This window comes from Hemitrygon akajei, chromosome 30, assembly GCF_048418815.1.
Source record: "Hemitrygon akajei chromosome 30, sHemAka1.3, whole genome shotgun sequence".
Taxonomy (NCBI): domain Eukaryota; kingdom Metazoa; phylum Chordata; class Chondrichthyes; order Myliobatiformes; family Dasyatidae; genus Hemitrygon; species Hemitrygon akajei.
The window spans coordinates 11,169,028-11,187,880 of NC_133153.1; the positions used below are offsets into that span (position 1 = coordinate 11,169,028).

Consider the following 18,853-nt stretch of genomic DNA (forward strand, 5'->3'; position numbering starts at 1 on the left):
GTGTGTGTGTGTTACAACCATTAACCACAGCACGTGATCAAGATCTGAAACAGTCACCCCACGTTTTCAGTGGAACTTTAACTTTTAGATAACTTCAGCACTGACACCAAGGGTTATGTTGACTTGACTGGCTTTAGTCTTGCAGTAAGCCACTTTAAGTTGACACACTATCTTAAACAACCTCATTAATCTCGTGCGGTTTTTCTGTGATGTCATATGAATGTCGAGTGTTAAATCTTAATCATCCTCATTCAGAGATTTATCATTAGGCTTGATAGCCAAGAGGGTATCTTATTTCTCAGAAGTTTCTCACAGAAAACTCTTTGTTGGTGGTTAGTATCTTGAGTGGATGATTAACTGTTAGTTTGGCATATTGTAGTTGTCTGTGGTAGCACAGCTTGGGAATCCCCCAGCTAATGTTAGAGGCTAAAGTGTCTTAAATTGAAATTTTAAACTATTCCTTGCCAAAATGGTAAAAGTCCTAATACATGGCAGTGGCTTTAAAAAAATAGACATCTAAACCACTTTTTTTCACTGAAGACAAATCCATTTTGAATAAGAGCAGTCTTCACATTGGTGTTCTCAATGGAAGTATAGGGGATAAGTTGCTAAGACATCATGTACAGCTCTTGTGACAAGGTCATCAGATAAGATCTCATGTGAAGTGCATTTTTGTTACTAGATTGAGGGAGAAGTGTGTAAGGGACGGATTTCACGACGTATAGGCAGTAACGGTGCCTGTCTGAGTTGTTTTCACATATACATTTGTCTGAATTCGGAGTGTTATGTCTCTGATGGCTTTCTCTTTCAGGCATTTAGTAGCAGATTTGAAAACAAAGTGCCTTGCTGTATCTTCCCTGTTGGAAAAGGGGATGAACTGTTTTGACATGGCTTCTTCTCTTCCCTTTGAAGAGAAAGATGAGGCAAATATTTTATCTGTTGCATTGAGTCTTTGGGGCTCTGATATTTTTAAGGTGGGGGTAAATGAATTCTTAACTTCAGAGCAATGAGATCAACCCAAGTACAGTGTCCACAACAAGGTGAAGCTGTACCAGAGCTGTGTTCTGTCCACACTGTTATGAACCCCATAACTGGGTCACTTACCAGCAAAGATAGAGAGGTCCGCTGAAGTCTGATGGTACCATTTTAAAACGTTTTTATTTATAAAGGGGCACAAAAGTAAGGTTAATACAAACATTCAGATAATATACGTTGTCAATACTCAATCTAAAGCACGGGTATAGTAATAATCAACAATTCAAAGTAGCTCTATCGTTTGTCTAGGGGTAAAACTATTGTCCGATGGAAATATAAAAAGTCTCGCCAGTTCATGAAGGCTTTTAGCCATTTGAGGGACCGCTGGGTGTTCACGGGTTGGAGAGAGAAAATAAACTTGCCAGCCTGTTGGACTCAAATCGTGGAATCGGGAACATGAGTTCCCCGTTGTCAGTTCGGAATCCTTTTCGGGGTTATTAGCCACTCGATTCCCTAGCTAGGGGATCCAAATCCCACGTGGCTCCCGAGCAGCTTCCCGTTCTTACGGGAGCGATCAGCGATGGTGTCTCTGTCTGGTGCGTCGCTGGAGTACCGCCTCCTGCAGTTTCCGTTTTATCATGGCTGGCAGATTTGTAAATGTCAATCAAGGTAGGGTGATACAATCCCCACCCCACATTGCCCGAGGGTGTCCATGTCCCTGATAGCTGGCACGTACTACAGAGTTGCAATTCACACAGGTGCCTCTAAGAACAATGGTCAAATCCGTTGCATTGTCTCTCATTTCCTGGGTCCAAGACCCGAATTAATAGCGATCTTGCGATTCTCCAGAAGGAGGGGGCTGGTCCCGCACCCTTTGGCCCCTCAGAGCTGTGGTACATTCATAACAACACAAATTCACAACATTTTACAAATAAGTGTAAGGGATTGATATAAAATCTTGATAAGTTACTGGCTTCACTCTAATTGGGAGTAACGTGATTATTTCTGGGCACCAAGCTTTTGGAAGCTTTTCCTAATTAAAGAGAAGATGCGGTAGTATTACCAAGGTGTGTAATGCATTGGAAGGATGTCAGTGCATTGGAAAAAAAGACTTGCCAATCTAAAACCAGGACTGGGCAGATTGGTTTATGGGGAAAGATTGGACTGCTCGGCTTGTACATGGTGGAGTTCAGGAGAGTGAGAAGGGGCTATTGAAACAAATTAAGGTTTCAGTCAGCATCGACAGGATAGATGTGGAGGGGTGTTTCTTGTGAGGGAATCCAGAACTAAGAGACATTGTTTAAAAATATGGGTTTGCCCTTTGAAGAGAAAGATGAGGCAAATATTTTATCTTTTGCGTTGAGTCTTTGGGGCTGTTATATTTTTAAGGTGGGGGTAAATTAATTCTTAACTTCAGAGCAATGAGATCAGCCCAAGTACAGTGTCCACAACAAGGTGAAGCTGTACCAGAGCTGTGTTCTGTCCACACTTCTGTATGGGTCAGATTGCTGGCGCATGGCAGAAAGCGGCCTTGCCAAGCTGTCGCTGTTGCACACCATGAGCCTCCAGAAGATCCTCCGTATTCTCTGTCCAATAAAGATCTCCAGCCACGCCCTACTCCTTCGGTGTCATCAAGAGGACATGGCCGCAATCATCATGAGGAAGTGTTGGACGTGGACTGGGCACGTGATGAGAAGAGAGCCCAACTCTGTCATCAAGACCGCACTTCATTGGACCCAAGAAGGATGGAGACAATTTGGCAGCGTACCATAGAGGAGGAAATAATAATCCTAAGCCATGCCTGGGGCACAATAGTGAAGATGGCCGAGGACGGAGATTGAGGACTGTCACTGCAGCCCTAAATGCCAGCGGTGTAATGGGCAGTAAGTAAACAAATTCTTAAGCAAAGGAGTGAAAGGTGGGTAGATAGAAATGTGCAGTTGAGATTGCAGTCAGATCAGACACAATAGAATTTGTGGAGCAGAGGTGAAGGGCTGAGAATCTCCTCCTGATTCATGTTTGTTTGGAGGACGTGGAGATGTGGAGGAAATGGTATTGTTCTGTAAAGCTGTGAGATGTTGTAGATTGTGTAAGTTTTTTTCAGGGAGTAAGCCTGATGAAGTTGTTCCCTCTGGCAAAAGAGTCTGTGACTGGAAGGTTCACATTAGAGCGAGTATCAGTGGTGACTGATTAGAATGCACTGTCTGCGAGTGGAAGACAACTAGTGAAACGTTCAAAAGGAAACTTAATCAAGGAAGGCTTTGTGAAAAGAGACAGGGTAATTGGATAGCTCATTCAGAATGCTGGAGCAGGTCGAGGAGGATGAAGCATTTTTGTCTCCACCAGGACGGATTTCCAGCATCTGCAGCTTTTCTCATGTTTGGGATTATAACCAAGGTGAAGGTAGCTCAGTGCTTTACTGTAGTGTATGTTTACACCCACAGGCTCATAGCCACGCCACTTGGAAAACTTATGGGGATTAAAGACCACGTCCGGTTAAAGGCCACCTATAATCCTGTTTTAGAACATTTCTTTGTCTCAATTTCAAAGCATCCGAATAAGGTAAGCTTTTTTATTTGAATTTCACAACAGTTTTACTTCCAAAAACGGGCCAACTGAGCTAAAGTGAATATCTCATTGCATTTACTCAGCATGTTTTCAGGCAAATTAATAGTGAAAGTGAGTCGGTAATGGCTTAATATTACTTCTGAACAATGTTGGCCATAGGTGTGTTGGAGACTACCTGTGCAGAGTAGGAGATTTCAATATGTGTGTTGCAGTCTGGGTGTGAACCATGGGGCAATACATGGAATGAAGAGTTGGTGTACACTATATATATTTTGGGATGGTTCATGGGGATGGTTATTGAAACACCAAGGAATTGCTATTGTGTCAGGTTATATTCTTACATTATGCAGCCAGATCATTTTAGCATTTTTGGGAGTGATAATGGGGATTTTAAGTCCGGACTTGTGGCAGAATAGAGGTCCTCCCCAGGAGACCTCGGGGTTCCATTCCTGTGAACTGTTGCAACCTGAACAGTTCCCAAGTCGGGAATGAGGTCCAACTTACCAGTAGCAGCCAGCAACTTCAACCTACTGGTCTCCCAGGTGTACACAAGTTAGGCTTTCATAAGCTGGGGAAGACCTGGACTTCCCCGGGCAGTAGACTGACCGACTGGTCAGATGCAAGAAGTCTAGTGCTGACGTAAGGAATGAGATTGAGCTGACAGGATTGACGGTTTCCCAGACATGTTGATTTGTGTATCAACCACTGTGATGAAAGTGGGTCTTTGTATGGAAAAAGTTGGGGCATCTTCATCCGGTTTGTCAATCAGTAAGTCAGATTTGCAGTTTGTCCTGTCTTGCAGTTCCACCCAGCAAGTAACTATCTTTGCACATCCATATTGTTGTCTCCATGATTAACCTCATCAACAATCTGTGACTGGGCTTGCGCTGATGCTGCTCTTTTGAGAAAGGGTGCAAGTTCTGATCTTCCACGGCTCACCTTGGTTCTTCTGTAGGGTAAAGAGCTGCTTGTCTGACCTGGCCAGGAATGGAGCTCTGAGGTCATCTGGGGAGGACCTTTACTCTATTATATATTTTACCCAGCCTCAAGTCCAGGTTTAATGCTTAACAATTATCAGAGTAAAATGATTGTCCACTCTTCCAACACCACCACCCCCCCCCAAACCATCCCATTGCCAGCTGGACCTTTTATAGAGGGTCATGGTCCATCTACACATGTAGTATCAGATTTCACATAGGCAGCAACACTGACCCACACCCACTGAAGCCAGGAGCAGTGGGTTCGAGCAGCTGACTTGAACTTATTGGTTCACAACAAGTAAAGCGAGGGAAATCTGAGCTCCATAATTGCCTTGATTTGGCACAGGTTCAGGAGTCTAGTATTGAAACTAAAGGTAAGCTTCCCCACAGTGTGCAACCTTTGACTTCAATCCTGACTTAAGTGTCCACTGATACTTTCTCTTGAAGTTTTCATTTGATGTGTACAGTGCTGTTCAGAAGTCTGAGGCACATAGATGTACAGCTCGAGTGCCTAAGGCTTTTGCACATTACTGCATTTGTCACTGTGAAGCGGAGGGCGAGTCTGGAAGGTGCGAAGGGTGTTGAGAATGGTGAGGGTGTGGGAGAGGTGGCAGAGGAGGTGTGCCAGGGGCAGGGGCTGAAGTGGGTACAGCCACACCCAGCCCTGAGACACCAGGCAAGGTCATTTGATTCCAGACAATTGGTTTATTGCTCATTACAGGATGTCTCTCTGGTGCTATCTTCTCCCTCCCCCTTTCTCAACTATGATCCCCTGCTTCCTGCCCTGTTCTCACTCTCAGTCCACACAGAGACCCATATCAGAATCGGGTTTATTATCACTCATGTATGTCATGAAATTTGTTTTTTGAAGAGGAGTATAGTGCATTATATAAAATTACTACAGTACTGTGCAAAAGTCTTAGGCACACTAGCTGTGAGTAAGTAGTTCTATTATCAGAGTACATATATATCACCACATAGAGCCCAGATTCATTTCCCTGTGGGCATACTCAGCAAATTTGTAGAAAAGTAACTATAACAGGATCAGTGGAAGATCAAGTAGAGTGCAGAAGAAAACTAACTGCAAATAAATAGCAATAGCAATAAATAACAATATCATTAAATAACAAGATAGAGTTCTTTAAGTGAGATTATTGGTTGTGGGAGCATCTCAATGGATAGGCAAGTAGCAGTGAGAAGAGAGCATGGCCTGGGTGGTGACGATCTCCCTGATGATAGATGCTGCTTTCCTACAACAACGTTTTATATCGATGTACTCAATGATTGGGAGGACTTTATCCATGGTATATTGAGCTGAATCTACTACCTTTTGTAGGATTTTCTGTTTAAAGGCATTGGTGTTTCCAAATCAGGCCACAATACAGCCAGTTAATACACTCTTCACTACACTTCTGTTGAAGTTTGTCAAAGTTTTTGATGTCATGCCGAATCTCCACAGACTCCTAAGGAAGTAGAGACGCTGCTGGTGCTTCCTTCACAATTGCATTTACAAGCTGGGTCCAGGACAGGTCCTCTGAAATAGTGACACCCAGGAATTTAAAGTTGCTACCCCTCTGATCTTCCATTGAAGACTGGCTCATGGACCTCTAGTTCCCCTCTCCTGAAGTCTACAATCAGTTCCTTGGTGTTGCTGACACTGAGTGAGAAGTTGTTGTTATTACACCACTCAGCCAAATTTTCAATCTCCCTTCTGTACGCTGATTCATCGCCACCTTTGATAGGGCCCACAGCGGTGGTGTAATCAAACTATGTGCCTGAGACTTGTGCACGTTACTGTAAGTGTGACCATTTTAAATGTGACTTGTGTTAAGTGTACCTGGTTGTGCATGGTTAAAATAAAACTCATGAATGGCCCCCAGTGAGTCAGGTTACATATCTCCCGGCAAAACTAAACCAGAACTGCCTTGGAATTGAGGGATCGAGGGGAGGGGCACCATGAGAAGAAGTGGCTGGACTGCTAGAGAGATTCATAAACAGAGCAGGGTTTTGCACTGTAGTAGCAGGTCAGTCAATGCAGCCATTCCACAGGAAGCATCTCTCATCCCTTTCTATTCTGTCTAATCGATGCTTATCCAGCTTTCCGTCAAGTGTATCTGCACTGCTCACCGCAGCCACTCCCTGCGAGAGCATGTTCTATAATCCATCAGCAGGGTTTTCCTCGACTCCTATTGGACTTGCTGTGTTGTCAAAAGATTCCCCTCCCACCTCCCCCCCCCCCCCCCCCCCCCACCGTCCCCCACCCTGACTGAACTGCAAACCAGCATCTTAAACCAGGTGCACATGTGACAGGGCTAGGCCTTAACCAGTGATTTTGTTCTTCTTCGTGTGGCCTCTGCGCTTGACTCAAAATCCTCCCTGTTCTCACTTGCCTTTCAGTTTGCCACTAGGGGTGCAGGTGCCACGGGGCGTTTTGGAGTGACCTGTTAATGCTGCATATTGTGCTTACATCTCAAATGAAACAAACAGAAGACCAAAAGACAACATGTACAAGGATATTTAGCAATATTCATTTCATTTAGCAGAATGATTTTGTTGTCAAATGCTTCCATGGTCTAATCTCCACTCCTGTGCCAGAAATTCTGTTCCACTTACTCTTATTGAATCATAGATACAGACCATTTGGCCCAACTAATCCGTGCCAACCAGTAGGCACCCTTCCTTATTAGTCCCATCTCCCTGTAATAGGTCCATAGACCTTTGAGTCCAAGTGACGCAAGTTTCTTCCGGACATTTCTTAAATGCTGGCAGACACCCAGCTTCCAGCATTCTCTGGCAACGTGTACCAGGAAATCACCACCCTCTGGTGAAGAAGGTGGTTCCCTATTTCTCTTCTGAATCTTTTCCTCCTTACCCTAAATCTAAGTCTTTATCTACATCTGATATGGGGAAAGATTTCCTGATCCTCATTCAGCAGTAGTGAGCAGGCCCAGACACCAAAGATGACCTCAAGGACTATTTGAAAAGAGCCACAGAGACAGAGCCATCCTTTATTGCAGTTGGCATCAGGGTCAATCTGTTGTGAATCATTTTCAGGAAGGGGATTTAACCTCTTCAGTGAAGTAGAAATGTTGGAGCCAGGAGCACATTTGAGAAGAGCAACCCTAAACTCTTGTCAAACAGCACACTCCACATTCTCATTCCTCTCTTTGTGACTTTTCTTGCCAGATGTTCCTACTCATTCTTCCTCTCCAACTTCTCGGTGGATGTTGTCGAGCTCACGTTATCTTTTTCCAATCTGTACACTTAAGGGGCATTTGCTCCTGAGAAATACCTCCTCAGACCAAGATACATAGTGCAGCTTTGGTTCCTCCGTCCTTCGCTATCTTCTCTCTGTCTGAGGAGCAGTGACCTTTGCGGTTTCTAATCTATCCGGAAGTCAGAAGGTCGTGCGTTCAAAAAGATCGATCTCTAAGGAGGTTTGGTGACATTGGTGGAAAAGAAACTGAATTAGCTTCTCCAGTCAAAGATCTCCCTTCAGATTGTGGGTTCACGCCCTCCTCCCACCCCCTCCCACACCGAGGCAGAGCATATAGTTCAGAATGTAAATTATGTAATTAAAACCTTACCCCAAACTGACTACACGTGATTTGAACCCAACCCAAGACTGGTTTTGCAGCCCAGACCTGAGCTGATGTTTAGGAGAAGTAATCTCCAACATTCTATAATATTAGTGGAATCAGAGTGACCGGGGATTAAGTACTAAACCAGGCTAGCACAGTCAGACCCTGCCCATGCCGTAGCAGTGTATACTCTCAACCCTGACATATGGTGGTCTAGGGTCTGGTAACCAGTCTCTTCACTCAAGGGAATACTACAGCTGCACTGCAAGCTGATAATCATGTAGAACTGCATAATACTGAGATCGAACACAAGGACATTGGGGGTAGGAGCCAGATTATGTCAGTAGGCCCCCCGGAGCCTGCTTTGGCATTCAGTAAAGACAAGGTTGATAAGATCCTTGCCTCCATTCCATTTTAATGCCGGTTTGCTGTAGCACTTGATTGGCAGAACGCTGCTTACTGGAGGCCTGAATGCACTTGGCCTTCACAACTACCGAGGGTGGAAGATTTCAGGATCGGGTTTAATATCACTGGCATACGTCATGAAATCTGTTGTTTTGCAACTGCAGTATACTGCAGTTTATGATTGTTAGAACTATGAATTACCGTAAGAAATCTGTACATAAAATCTGATGGTGGAGGGGAAGAAGCTGGTCCTAAAATGTTGCATGTCTTCCGGCCCCTATACCCCCCCCCCCCCCCCCCCGAAGAGAAGGCGGCAAGTCCCAGACTGCGAGGATCCTCAACGGTGGGTGCATTCTCCTTGAGGCACTGCCTCTTGAAGTTGCCCTCGATGGTGCGGAGGGTCATGCCTGCGGTGGAGCAGTCTGCGTCTACAACCCTGTGCGGCCTCTTTTGATCGGCTGCGTTGGTGCAGTAATGCAGCTAGTTGGAATGCTCTTCACCGTACATCTGTAGAAATGTGCCAGTCACACCAAATCTCCTGATGGAGTAAAGCCACTGATGTGCCTCCTCACGATTACCTGGCTAGGCCCAGGACACATCCCGTGAGATGTTGATGGCCCAGGAACCTGAAGCTGCTCACCCTCCCATTAGATTTTTAGACCGGTTCATGAACACTACCTGACTATTCCTGTTTCGCGCTATTTATTTATTTTGATGGCTTACAGCTGCCACAATCAGCATATTTCATGACAAATGTTAGTAATAGTAGACCTGATTTTGATTCAGTGTCAAAGAGTGAGGTCAACGTTGGATCAGCATTGATGGCACTGAATGGAGAAGCAGGTACAGGAGACTGTCAAAGCACAGAACAGTAGTGTACAGGAACAGGCTCTGCAGCCCACGATACTCTGCCAAACTAGTTAAACTAGTAATTTATATCCAATTAAACTAACACCTTCTGCCTACATAATCTCCATATCCTTCCGCACTCTGCATATCCATGTTGCTATCTGATAGCTCTGTCACGTTTGTTCACACTTGAGTGTGTTCTCCTGACTTGCCCTTCCTGAGGTCCCCAGTCAGTTCCTCAGTCTTGCTGATGTTGAGCATTAGGCTGTTAATTGCAACATCACTCACCCAGTCGGTCTTTCTCACTCCTGTGCACCTCGTCATCGGCATCTGAGATTCTGACAACAACAGTGGTGTCACCGTCGAATTTATAAATGGTGTTTGAGCTATGGCTATCCCCACAGTAATGAGTGTAGAGAGAATGGAGAAATGCAGCCATGAAGTGCACCTGTGTTAAATGTCAGCAAAGAGGGAATGTTATTTCTCAAAGTTCAAAGTAAAATTATTATCAAAGTACATGTGTGCACCATATACAGCCCTGAGATTTGTTTTCTTGTGGGCATACTCAGTAAATCCAAGAACCATAGTAGAATCAATGGAAGACAGACGGAACAGAGCAGACAACCAGTGAGCAAAAGGTAACAAAACTCTGCAAATACAAAAGAGAACGAATAAATAAATAAATATGCAATGAATATTGAGAACATGAGATGAAGAGTCATTAAATTCTGGGAACAGTTCAGTGATGGGCCAAGTTAAGTTGAACGAGATTCAAGAGCCTGATGGTTGAAGGGTAATAACTGTTCCTGAACTTGGTGGTGAGAGTCCTGAGGTTCCTGTAGCACCTTCCTGATGGAAACAGTTAGGAGAGAGCAAGACCTGGGTGATGGGGTCCCTGATGATGGATGCTGCTTTCCTGCAACAACGCTTCATGTAGATGTGCTCAAAGCAGGGGAGGGCTTTATGCGTGATGGACTGGGCTACTTTTGTGGCATTTTTCATCCAGTGGCATGGGTGTTTCCATACCCAGGCTGTGATGTAACCAGTCAATATACACTCCACCACACATCTACAAAAGTTTGTCAGAGTATTAGATGTCATGCCAAATCTTCGCAAACTTATAAGGAAGTAGAGGCACTGCTGTGCCTTCTTCATTAATGCATTTGGGTACTGGGACTAGGATGGATCCTCTTGCCACTAGTGCACAAAGAAATTTAAACTGCGCATGAAAGGTTGTCACCCTCCACCTCGTTGGCATGTTAAGTATATTTCATGATCAGACACAATCACATTTCCTTTTCCGGTTTTTAGTGTGGACGGTGTTGACAACATGGAGTTTGTGATGATTTGTCTGTAGATTTTAGAACCGATTTATTTTTATTGAAGAAATTGTCCACACATTGTTGTCACTGTCCAGCTGTTCCAGGGTTGAGTGAAGAGCCGATGAAATGCTGTGGACCCGTTGTGCCAGTAGGCAAATTGGACCGGATCCAAGTTGCTTCTCATGCCGGAGTTGATGTGTTTCATCACCAACCTCTCAAAATACTTCATAGTATATGGAAATGCTACTGGACAATAGTCATTGAGACAAACTATGGTCTCAATGAAGTTAATCCAGTTGCAGAGGGAGGTACTAAGGTCCAGGTTTTAAAGGTTGTCGATTAATACTGAGGGGATGATTCTGTTGAACATCAAGCTGTATTCGACAGACAGCAGCCTGACATGGGCATTGCTATTGTTCAGGTGGTCAGATTTCAACTGGAGAGTCTGTAAGATTGTGTCCACTGTAGACCAGTTGTGGCAATAGGTCCATGCCCTTGCTTAGGCAAGAGTTAAGTCTAGGCATGACCAACCTCTCAAAGTACTTCATCACAGTAGATGTGGGTGCAACCAGACAATAGTCATTGAGGCAGCTCGCCCAGCTGTTCCTGGGCGCTGGTAGGATTGCGGCCCTTTTGAAGCAGGTGGTGATTTCTGACAGCAGCAGGAAGAAGGTGAAGATGTCCTTGGACACTTGAGCCAGTTGGGTAGCATTGCAGCCAATGCATCCATTGTCTCTGTGGTCACTTCCTTTAAAACACTAGAATGTAGGCCATCAGCTCAGCACTCTTCAACACCATTAGATGACCTAGTTATTTTTCTTTGTTGATAAAGACTTTATCCCTGCCTTATCTATTATACATTTTATGGTGTCTTCTCCACAAAGATCGATCCAACATAATTATTTTGAATCTCTGCCATTTTTATTTCATATTATTGGCTCAGATGGTTCAAGAAGTACCAGACTCTGGGAATAGCTGCAACACAGAATGCTGGACTGGAGGATTTCAACCTGGGTTTACTAGTTTTCCCTTGTCTCCTCCCTCAGTGATCTTTTTTTTGTCATTTTTTAATAGTTCCTTTTAAAAATAAAATTCTCAAACCAATACACTGCCATTAATCTTTGTAACATTGTATAGCTTTTCCTTCAGATTGATGACATCCTTAATTTCTAAGTTGGCCACACCCTAACCTAGTCAGTTTTACCTTGGATCTCAATCACCTCATCCCAGGAATTAACTAGGTGAACCTTTAACTATTGCAAGTGTATCCCTTCTCGAATGGGGAGGCCGAAGTTCTCTAGTCACCGGCCTCTGCTCCTCCTTGTTTTAGTCCCACTTTTTTCTCAGGAGAATAGGTCACGTTTCCGGCGACCTACCTTCCCAGATCCTGTTCCCGCAGTATGTCCAGTAACAATGTCTCAGCGATGAGAGTTTCTTTATTAAACACAAACATGAGAAAATCTACAGATGCTGGAAGTAGGAAGCAACACACACAAAATGCTAGAGGAACTCAGCGGGTCAGGCAGCATCTGTGGAAATGCCTCTCAGGCCAAGACCCTTCTTCAGGACTGAAAAGGAAGGGGGTAAGATGCCAGAATAGAAAGGTGGGGCGTGGGGAAGGGGGGGAATAGTTTGAAGGTGATGGGTAAAGCCAGGTGGGTGGGGAAAGGCAAAGGAGAGGAAGGACTCTGAGAGGAGAGGAGAATGGATGATGTGGGAAAGGCAAGAAGGAGGGAGCCCAGGGGGAGAGTAAACTAAGAGGCGAGAGTGGAAAATAAAAGAAGAGGCGGGGGGGGGGGGGGGGGGAGGGAGTTCTTTTTTACCAGAAGGAGAAATCGATATTCATGCCATCAGGTTGGAGGCTACTTATTATAAACGTTTGCCTCTTACCAATGCAAATATCCAATTTAAGTAACCTGCATTTCTTTGAACAAATGTGACTTGGAACTATTAATTGAGAAGGAATATTATATAGGTTGCCACTTATTCTAAAGATTCCTTTGTTCACTGTAGTTGATGGTAATTTTCCATTCTATTCGCAGTCACAGTTAGAGGGCTTGTCAAAGAAAAGCAGCTACTCCATACGGATGGTAGAGAGATGGTTTCGAAGGAGACGAAATCAAGAGAGACCAAGTTTGATGAAGAAATTTCGAGAAGCTTGGTATGTTTAAAATGTTGTTCCTTCAGATGTTTACTGTGCTATCTTAATTTATGAGAATACCAGATTGTTTGGGAAACAACAGCTGCATTGCTGTAAAGAACAGAAGTCTTGTGAAAAGGAACAAATCTACTTTGGGGGAAAAAACGTGCACTCACTAACGCCTTGAAGCACAACTTCCCAACCTTTATCCCCCTTCCCCTTTCCAGCAAGATATGAGCATTCATCTAATTTTTGTAATTACTTGCTATAACATGCAAATTTTCAGTGATTTGTGCATGTGGATCGCCAGATCTCTCCCTCTCTCTGTAAATGAAGAAATGTTTCTGTTGGCTCAAGGGTCAGTGATCGGGGTGATGGGCTGAGTGGCTGTTGATATGTGAAGCAGTCACCTTTCCTGCTGTTGAAAAAGTAACACATGTTCCTTCATTGCAGTCAGTGAAGAGAGATAACATATGGAATAAACACTTCTGTTTTCTAGCTGGCGTTGTACATTTTATCTCCTAGCGTTTATCGGAGGGATTGCTGTCCTCATTGATGTAAGTACTTCACTCTACAATTCGCTACCGTAAACCTGTCTCAGCACCTTCATGCCAGTGAGCCTTGGACACGTTGAATTTTGATAGACCACAAGCCTTTCCATTGATTCCTGGAAATGAGGCAGGAAGTGAGCGCAAATCCAAGCACATTTACCACATCCACCCTGCAGTGTGTGGCTGCTTTAACCCTGCTGCTTATGTCGTTGGCTGAATGTTTCCCTATCTCCAGCAGGGGTTAGTGAGAAAGGGGGCAGACACTGGATGATAGTGAATGGAGCCTCTGTCTCGCCACGTCAGATCGCAGATGAAATCCTGACTTGTAATGCTGTCTGTGTAAGCTTGCACGTTCTCATTGTCGCCGCATGGGTTTCCCAGGTCCTCTGGTTTCCTCCACACCCCACAGTCTCGCAGGTCGGTAGGCTGCCGTAAAATGCTCCAGGTGTGTAGAGGAGTGTTGGAATCTGGGGGGGAGGGGGTGTGGTAGGGAGTTGATGGGAATGTGGAGAGAATTTGTAGAAGTGGGATTTATGGATGATTATTGTGATTGGACAGTCAACAGAGACTCTGGGCTGAAAGCCGCCTTCTGTGTTGCATCCCTCTAGAATGTAAAACAGTACAAGTACAGGCCCTTTAGCTCACCAAACTTTAATCCCTTCTTCCTGCGTCTTGCACCTATCCTTGCATGTTAATGTACCTATCGATAGAAGCATTTAAGGTGCATCTTAAAACACATCTATTGTGTCTGCACGCCCCCATCTGCCTCAGTAAGTAGAGCCTAATGCGGTCACCACTTTAACTGTCCAGCAACACAGGCACCCACCAAAGCCACCCAGAACAACACTGCCTTGGACAGGGCTGCAGCGTGAGACCGGGGGACAAAATCTCTATTCTACCCCCTCATAGACTACTGCTTTTCTCCACTGTTTCCCATGCCCCTTGGCACTGCAGCCCTCCAGATTATTCTGACGAATCTATACAGGACACACCCACACACCCACAGCTGTGGAAAAAAAGTGATGGTGAAACTTGGGGTGTGGTCCCAGCCTAAAACTGCTGGTTACAAAATGCTTGAGGCCCTCGCTGTCTGTGACCTCAGCGTATTAATGTGACTGTGTTGCTACCAGCCTAAGATTTACGCCAGTAAAGAAGCACAGACGTCAGCTGATGAAGGCGTCCTCTGACTGCCAGCTGAGGTACAGGCCACCAAACCCTGGGCTCTTGCTGAGAAGCGAGTTGCAGCTTTAATGTATTAGTTGTCATTGTGCTCTCGCTGCTTGCGTCAGATGCCGGTTTACAGGAGCCGGCGTTGCACACTGATTCAGCCCTCCCAGGCGCTGCACATTCTGCTGCCGTGCAGTTCAGTTGGATCCATAGAGATAAACATGTTAACACTATCTGACCATCAGCACACTGGGCGGTTCAAAATGCAGCATCCTCTGTAATGATTCCAAATACTGTGTTAATGTAGGAAAAACAGCTTGGAAAATAATGAGTTATGGAGCACTGTGGTACAAAGGGAGGCCCTTTGACCCATCTACATGCACCTGGACCATAGCCTTCCATCCTCCTCATCCCCGTACCTGTCCAATCTTCTCAAAGAATTAACATTGAATCCGCATCCACTGCTTGTGCTGAGAGCTTGTTCCATACTCACACCCCCTACTAATTGAAAGTTCCCCTTCAGTTTCCCCTTAAATATTTCATCTTTCACTCTAAGCCCATGACCTGTAGTTCAGGTCTCAGCCAGCCTCGGGGGAAAGCCTCCAGACAATCACCTTATCGATACCCCTCATAAATTTGTATATCACTATATGATCTCCCACTACTCTGCGGTCCAGCGAATGAAGTCCTGACTTATTCAACCTTTCCCTACAATTCCGGTCCTCAAGTCCCAGCAACTTTCTTGTAAATTTTCTCTGCACCCTTTCGAGATATCTTTTCTGTAGGTAGGTGAACAGAACTGCACACAATACAGTAAGTTCAGCCTCAGAACTTCAACGTAACAGCCCAACTCCTGTACTCAGTACCCTGATATTTGAAGGCCAATGTGGCAAAAGTTCTGTTAATGAACCTATCTGGCCAAAAACTGCATAAAGAGGCGTGCTTTATCTTTGAAAAGGTGGGTGGGGAATCAGCTGATTCTGATATCAGACACAGCAAGTTAAGGTGAGGGCTGCCAGTGCGAGAATACCAAAGAGGAACAGATCCTGAATCTTTGCTCTGTCTCTTTTCTAAAAATCCACAAGGGGCGAACTGAAACTCGGCCAATGCAAAGGAGTGTAGTCTAGGGCCCTTCTCCTGTGCAAATGGAGAGGTGGTGTTGGGTGGGGAAGTTCCTTGGAGCAGTGTAAAGAGTGTATCACCCCACGTTTGTTTTTTTTCACTACTAAGTGTATCGACCATGAACATGTAAGTTTTTGCACTGTTGCTTCCTTTGTGATTTTTTAAAATTGTGAATAGTCTACTTTTGAAATATTTCCAAAATCACCTTCAGCAACACAAACAGCGACACTGGAACAATGCAGGGATTACTAAGGACGACGTGTATTCATGAAGCATTCCGTGTTTTTCATGATCTGTGACTGTTCCCTGGGATGCATACCGAGTTAAAACATTGGCTGCTGGAAGATCGTCAACTTAGTAAAAGGTGAACTTTGGTCAGCCCAAAGCTTGCTGGTCTTCCAGTGCAAGGAGATGTCTACAAGTGAATATAGCTGACTAGCCAACTCCAGCATGCCAAGGGACACATTGAAGTTGGGAAGGACCATAGTCTAAGATCCTTCTGCCACTGCACCCCATGGGGCTCGGTGTTGTGTACCAGCTCCTCACGGGGACATGGTTAAGGACGAAATAAGTGGCATTGACATGATGTAGGAAAATGAATTGATGGTACAATAAATGTAGAAAAAGACGTGTACCAATTGTACTTCTGGTATATGTTATGCAAACTTATGTTTGCAAGAAACCCACGCCCTTCCTGTGTAATACAAATTGGATCTGAATCTCCCGTAAGTGCTGGGACTGGATAGGGTAGGCAAACTGGGCAGCCTCCAGTCAACCTTCTGATGCAGGGTCTTGATCTGAAAAGTTGACCATCCCTTTGCCCCCACAGATGCTGCCTGACCTGCTGAGTTCCTCCGGCAGATTGTTTTCATAACCCTCGGTCAAAGTGACACCTCTGCAAGGTTGTGGCCCAAGTACAGGCAAGAAGGGGCACCTGACAGCCCCACATGTCGGGTGACAAGTAGATCACATTCCTGTGTTGCGTTACTTCGCTCCGACTGAGATGTGCTGGAATCAGTTATAATATTTAACTAAGGCTGCTTATGAAATCTTTTTGTGAATTTGTACACATTTTCCATGGGGAACTCGTTATAAATGCAGGCTACTGTGCAGTATTACTGCTTCAGTTTTTTTTCACGATGAAGTGATCCTAGAGGAATTGTTACTCGTGCTCTCACCAGACTTTACCTGGTGAGCCGCCGAGCCTGAGGGTAAGTGGTGGGTGGATGGATGCTGCGTGCACACCAGTACCACGCTGCCGTTTCACCCTCCAGGCCAACGGGGCCGCAATTCATCGGTCCAGGAGCCACGTGGGACATCTCAAGAAACTGGAGATAATTTCTGAAAAACCCGGTCTTTCTGATGGTGCGGCAAGAAACTGCAGATGCTGGAATCAGGAGCAAAAGCAGTCTTCTGGCGGGACGAGAGCTGACAGCGTTACAGGTCAATCCTGAAGCAGTGTTCTGATCCGACACGTCAGCGGTTCCTTTCCTCCCAAAGATGCTGCTCGACGCAGAGTTTGTTTCCTCTGTTTGGTCACGATGCATTTCTAGTTTCAGTTAATTAACCCGGGCTGTACTTTTCTTTCTTTGTTACAGAAACCATGGTTTTATGATACGTGGGAAGTCTGGGTGGGATATCCTAAACAGGTGAGTCGATCAGAGAGCTAGTTTGCTCCTGCACCATGTTGGCCAAGCAGGTTCCATCTCAACAGCTACACTTTTTTTTGCAGAGTCGACTTGTATTTGATGCAGGAAGTTGATTAGGGTTTGCACTAATAGTTGACAATGGTGAAGATTATCAAACAGGAGCAATGTTAGTGATAGGAAAATGTTAATGTAACCTAATGCTGCTCATGAAAACTTTGTTTGGTTTCATCCCTGTCTCCTGAGATCAAGACAGGACTGACCCACTGCCGAGGCTTTGCCAACACAACCTCATGCCCAGAAGTACAACATCCTCTAAGTTTCATTGTCAGTGGGTCCACATTAATAGAGGCAACTCCCCAGCATCTCAAGATAGCACCATAACCACTGATTAGTCACGATCAACAAAACTAGACCTCCATGAAGCCCAACAGCAGGTCCTTAACCTTCCAGGCCTCCCCCACAAGTGAAGTGCCTGAACTATAGGCAACTCTACAGGGGCCTGCGCCCCATGGAAACGAGGCTGCTGCTAATGGACATATCTTCTGCAGTCAAATTTAAACATTCACTTAAATTATTCCTCCTTGCCTCCCTCTGTGTGGTTTCTTTCTTTCCCAAACGTACCACTGGACCTACCCCTTCGAGAATTTAACTGAGGGCTGCCGCTGAAAGAGCGCCCGTGGTTTGAGTGCCCTTTTGTCGGTAAGCTGCCTGGTGTAACCCAGTGGATGGACACAGCTCGTGTTCTCAGTGGTTGGGGATTGAGAGGTCAGTGTCCATTCTGAGGTAGATTAATCACCCACCGTGCTGCTGTTTGGGGCAGGCAGGGAAGGTGTTGTCCACGCTGTCTGTAACGTGTGCTCCTTACAAGTGACAGGCTGTTCCTGAATCTGGACTGGTCTCCCGCTGTGGTCTGTGCTCGCCAGAGCTTTGTGAAGAGGACTTTGCAAGGGCTGGGAGCGAGTTTATAGGTCAACAACCAGAGTCATTTTAGTTTTGCTTCATTGGCTGCAATGTGGTAGTCACAGTACGACTCAGAGACGGCAGTGAACTTGCTTAAAGTCTGGAGCCAGTCCAGGTAAGGATGATAGGTCTCCTCCCCCACAAAGCATTATTGAAACAGTTTCACTACAGAGGAGGAAGTAGTATGGAATATTAATGGCATTTTAATCCTTTCCTGGTCACCATTACTAAAATCAAAGAATTTCCAATAAGATTCGAGACTAATGATCAATTCGAATTCCACAGCTCCCAGGTTGGGAGTTGAACTCTCATTTCTTAATTTCTGACCCTGGCCTTTGAGTTACAAGTCAGTGATCTCTCTTCCCTGGCTGACTTTCACTCAAGCTTTTATTTTATCTGACTCTGCCAGGCAGTGCAGACGTAATGTGGCGGTAGTATGGAATCTCTTTGTCCTGTACAGCTTTTGCTGGGATCCTGTTACAAACAAGTTGAGCAAGATGCCTCCCTGTGTCTACTGTGCTCTGGTTACAAGGCTAAAAACACAATGTCTGACTGAACTTTCTGCTTGGATATTCCTGCAAGTT

At 45.1% G+C, this 18,853-nt stretch overlaps 1 protein-coding gene across 1 annotated transcript in view; it reads left to right on the plus strand.

The window, feature by feature from the left end:
- Positions 1–18,853, plus strand: part of cers3a (ceramide synthase 3a) — a 69,017-nt gene that overhangs the window by 24,530 nt on the left and 25,634 nt on the right. Inside the window, exons 3-6 of the mRNA XM_073032986.1 lie at positions 3,420–3,537; positions 12,723–12,841; positions 13,320–13,377; positions 17,259–17,309. Of these exons, the coding sequence (XP_072889087.1) occupies positions 3,420–3,537; positions 12,723–12,841; positions 13,320–13,377; positions 17,259–17,309 (346 nt within the window). The remainder of the gene's footprint in view (positions 1–3,419; positions 3,538–12,722; positions 12,842–13,319; positions 13,378–17,258; positions 17,310–18,853) is intronic.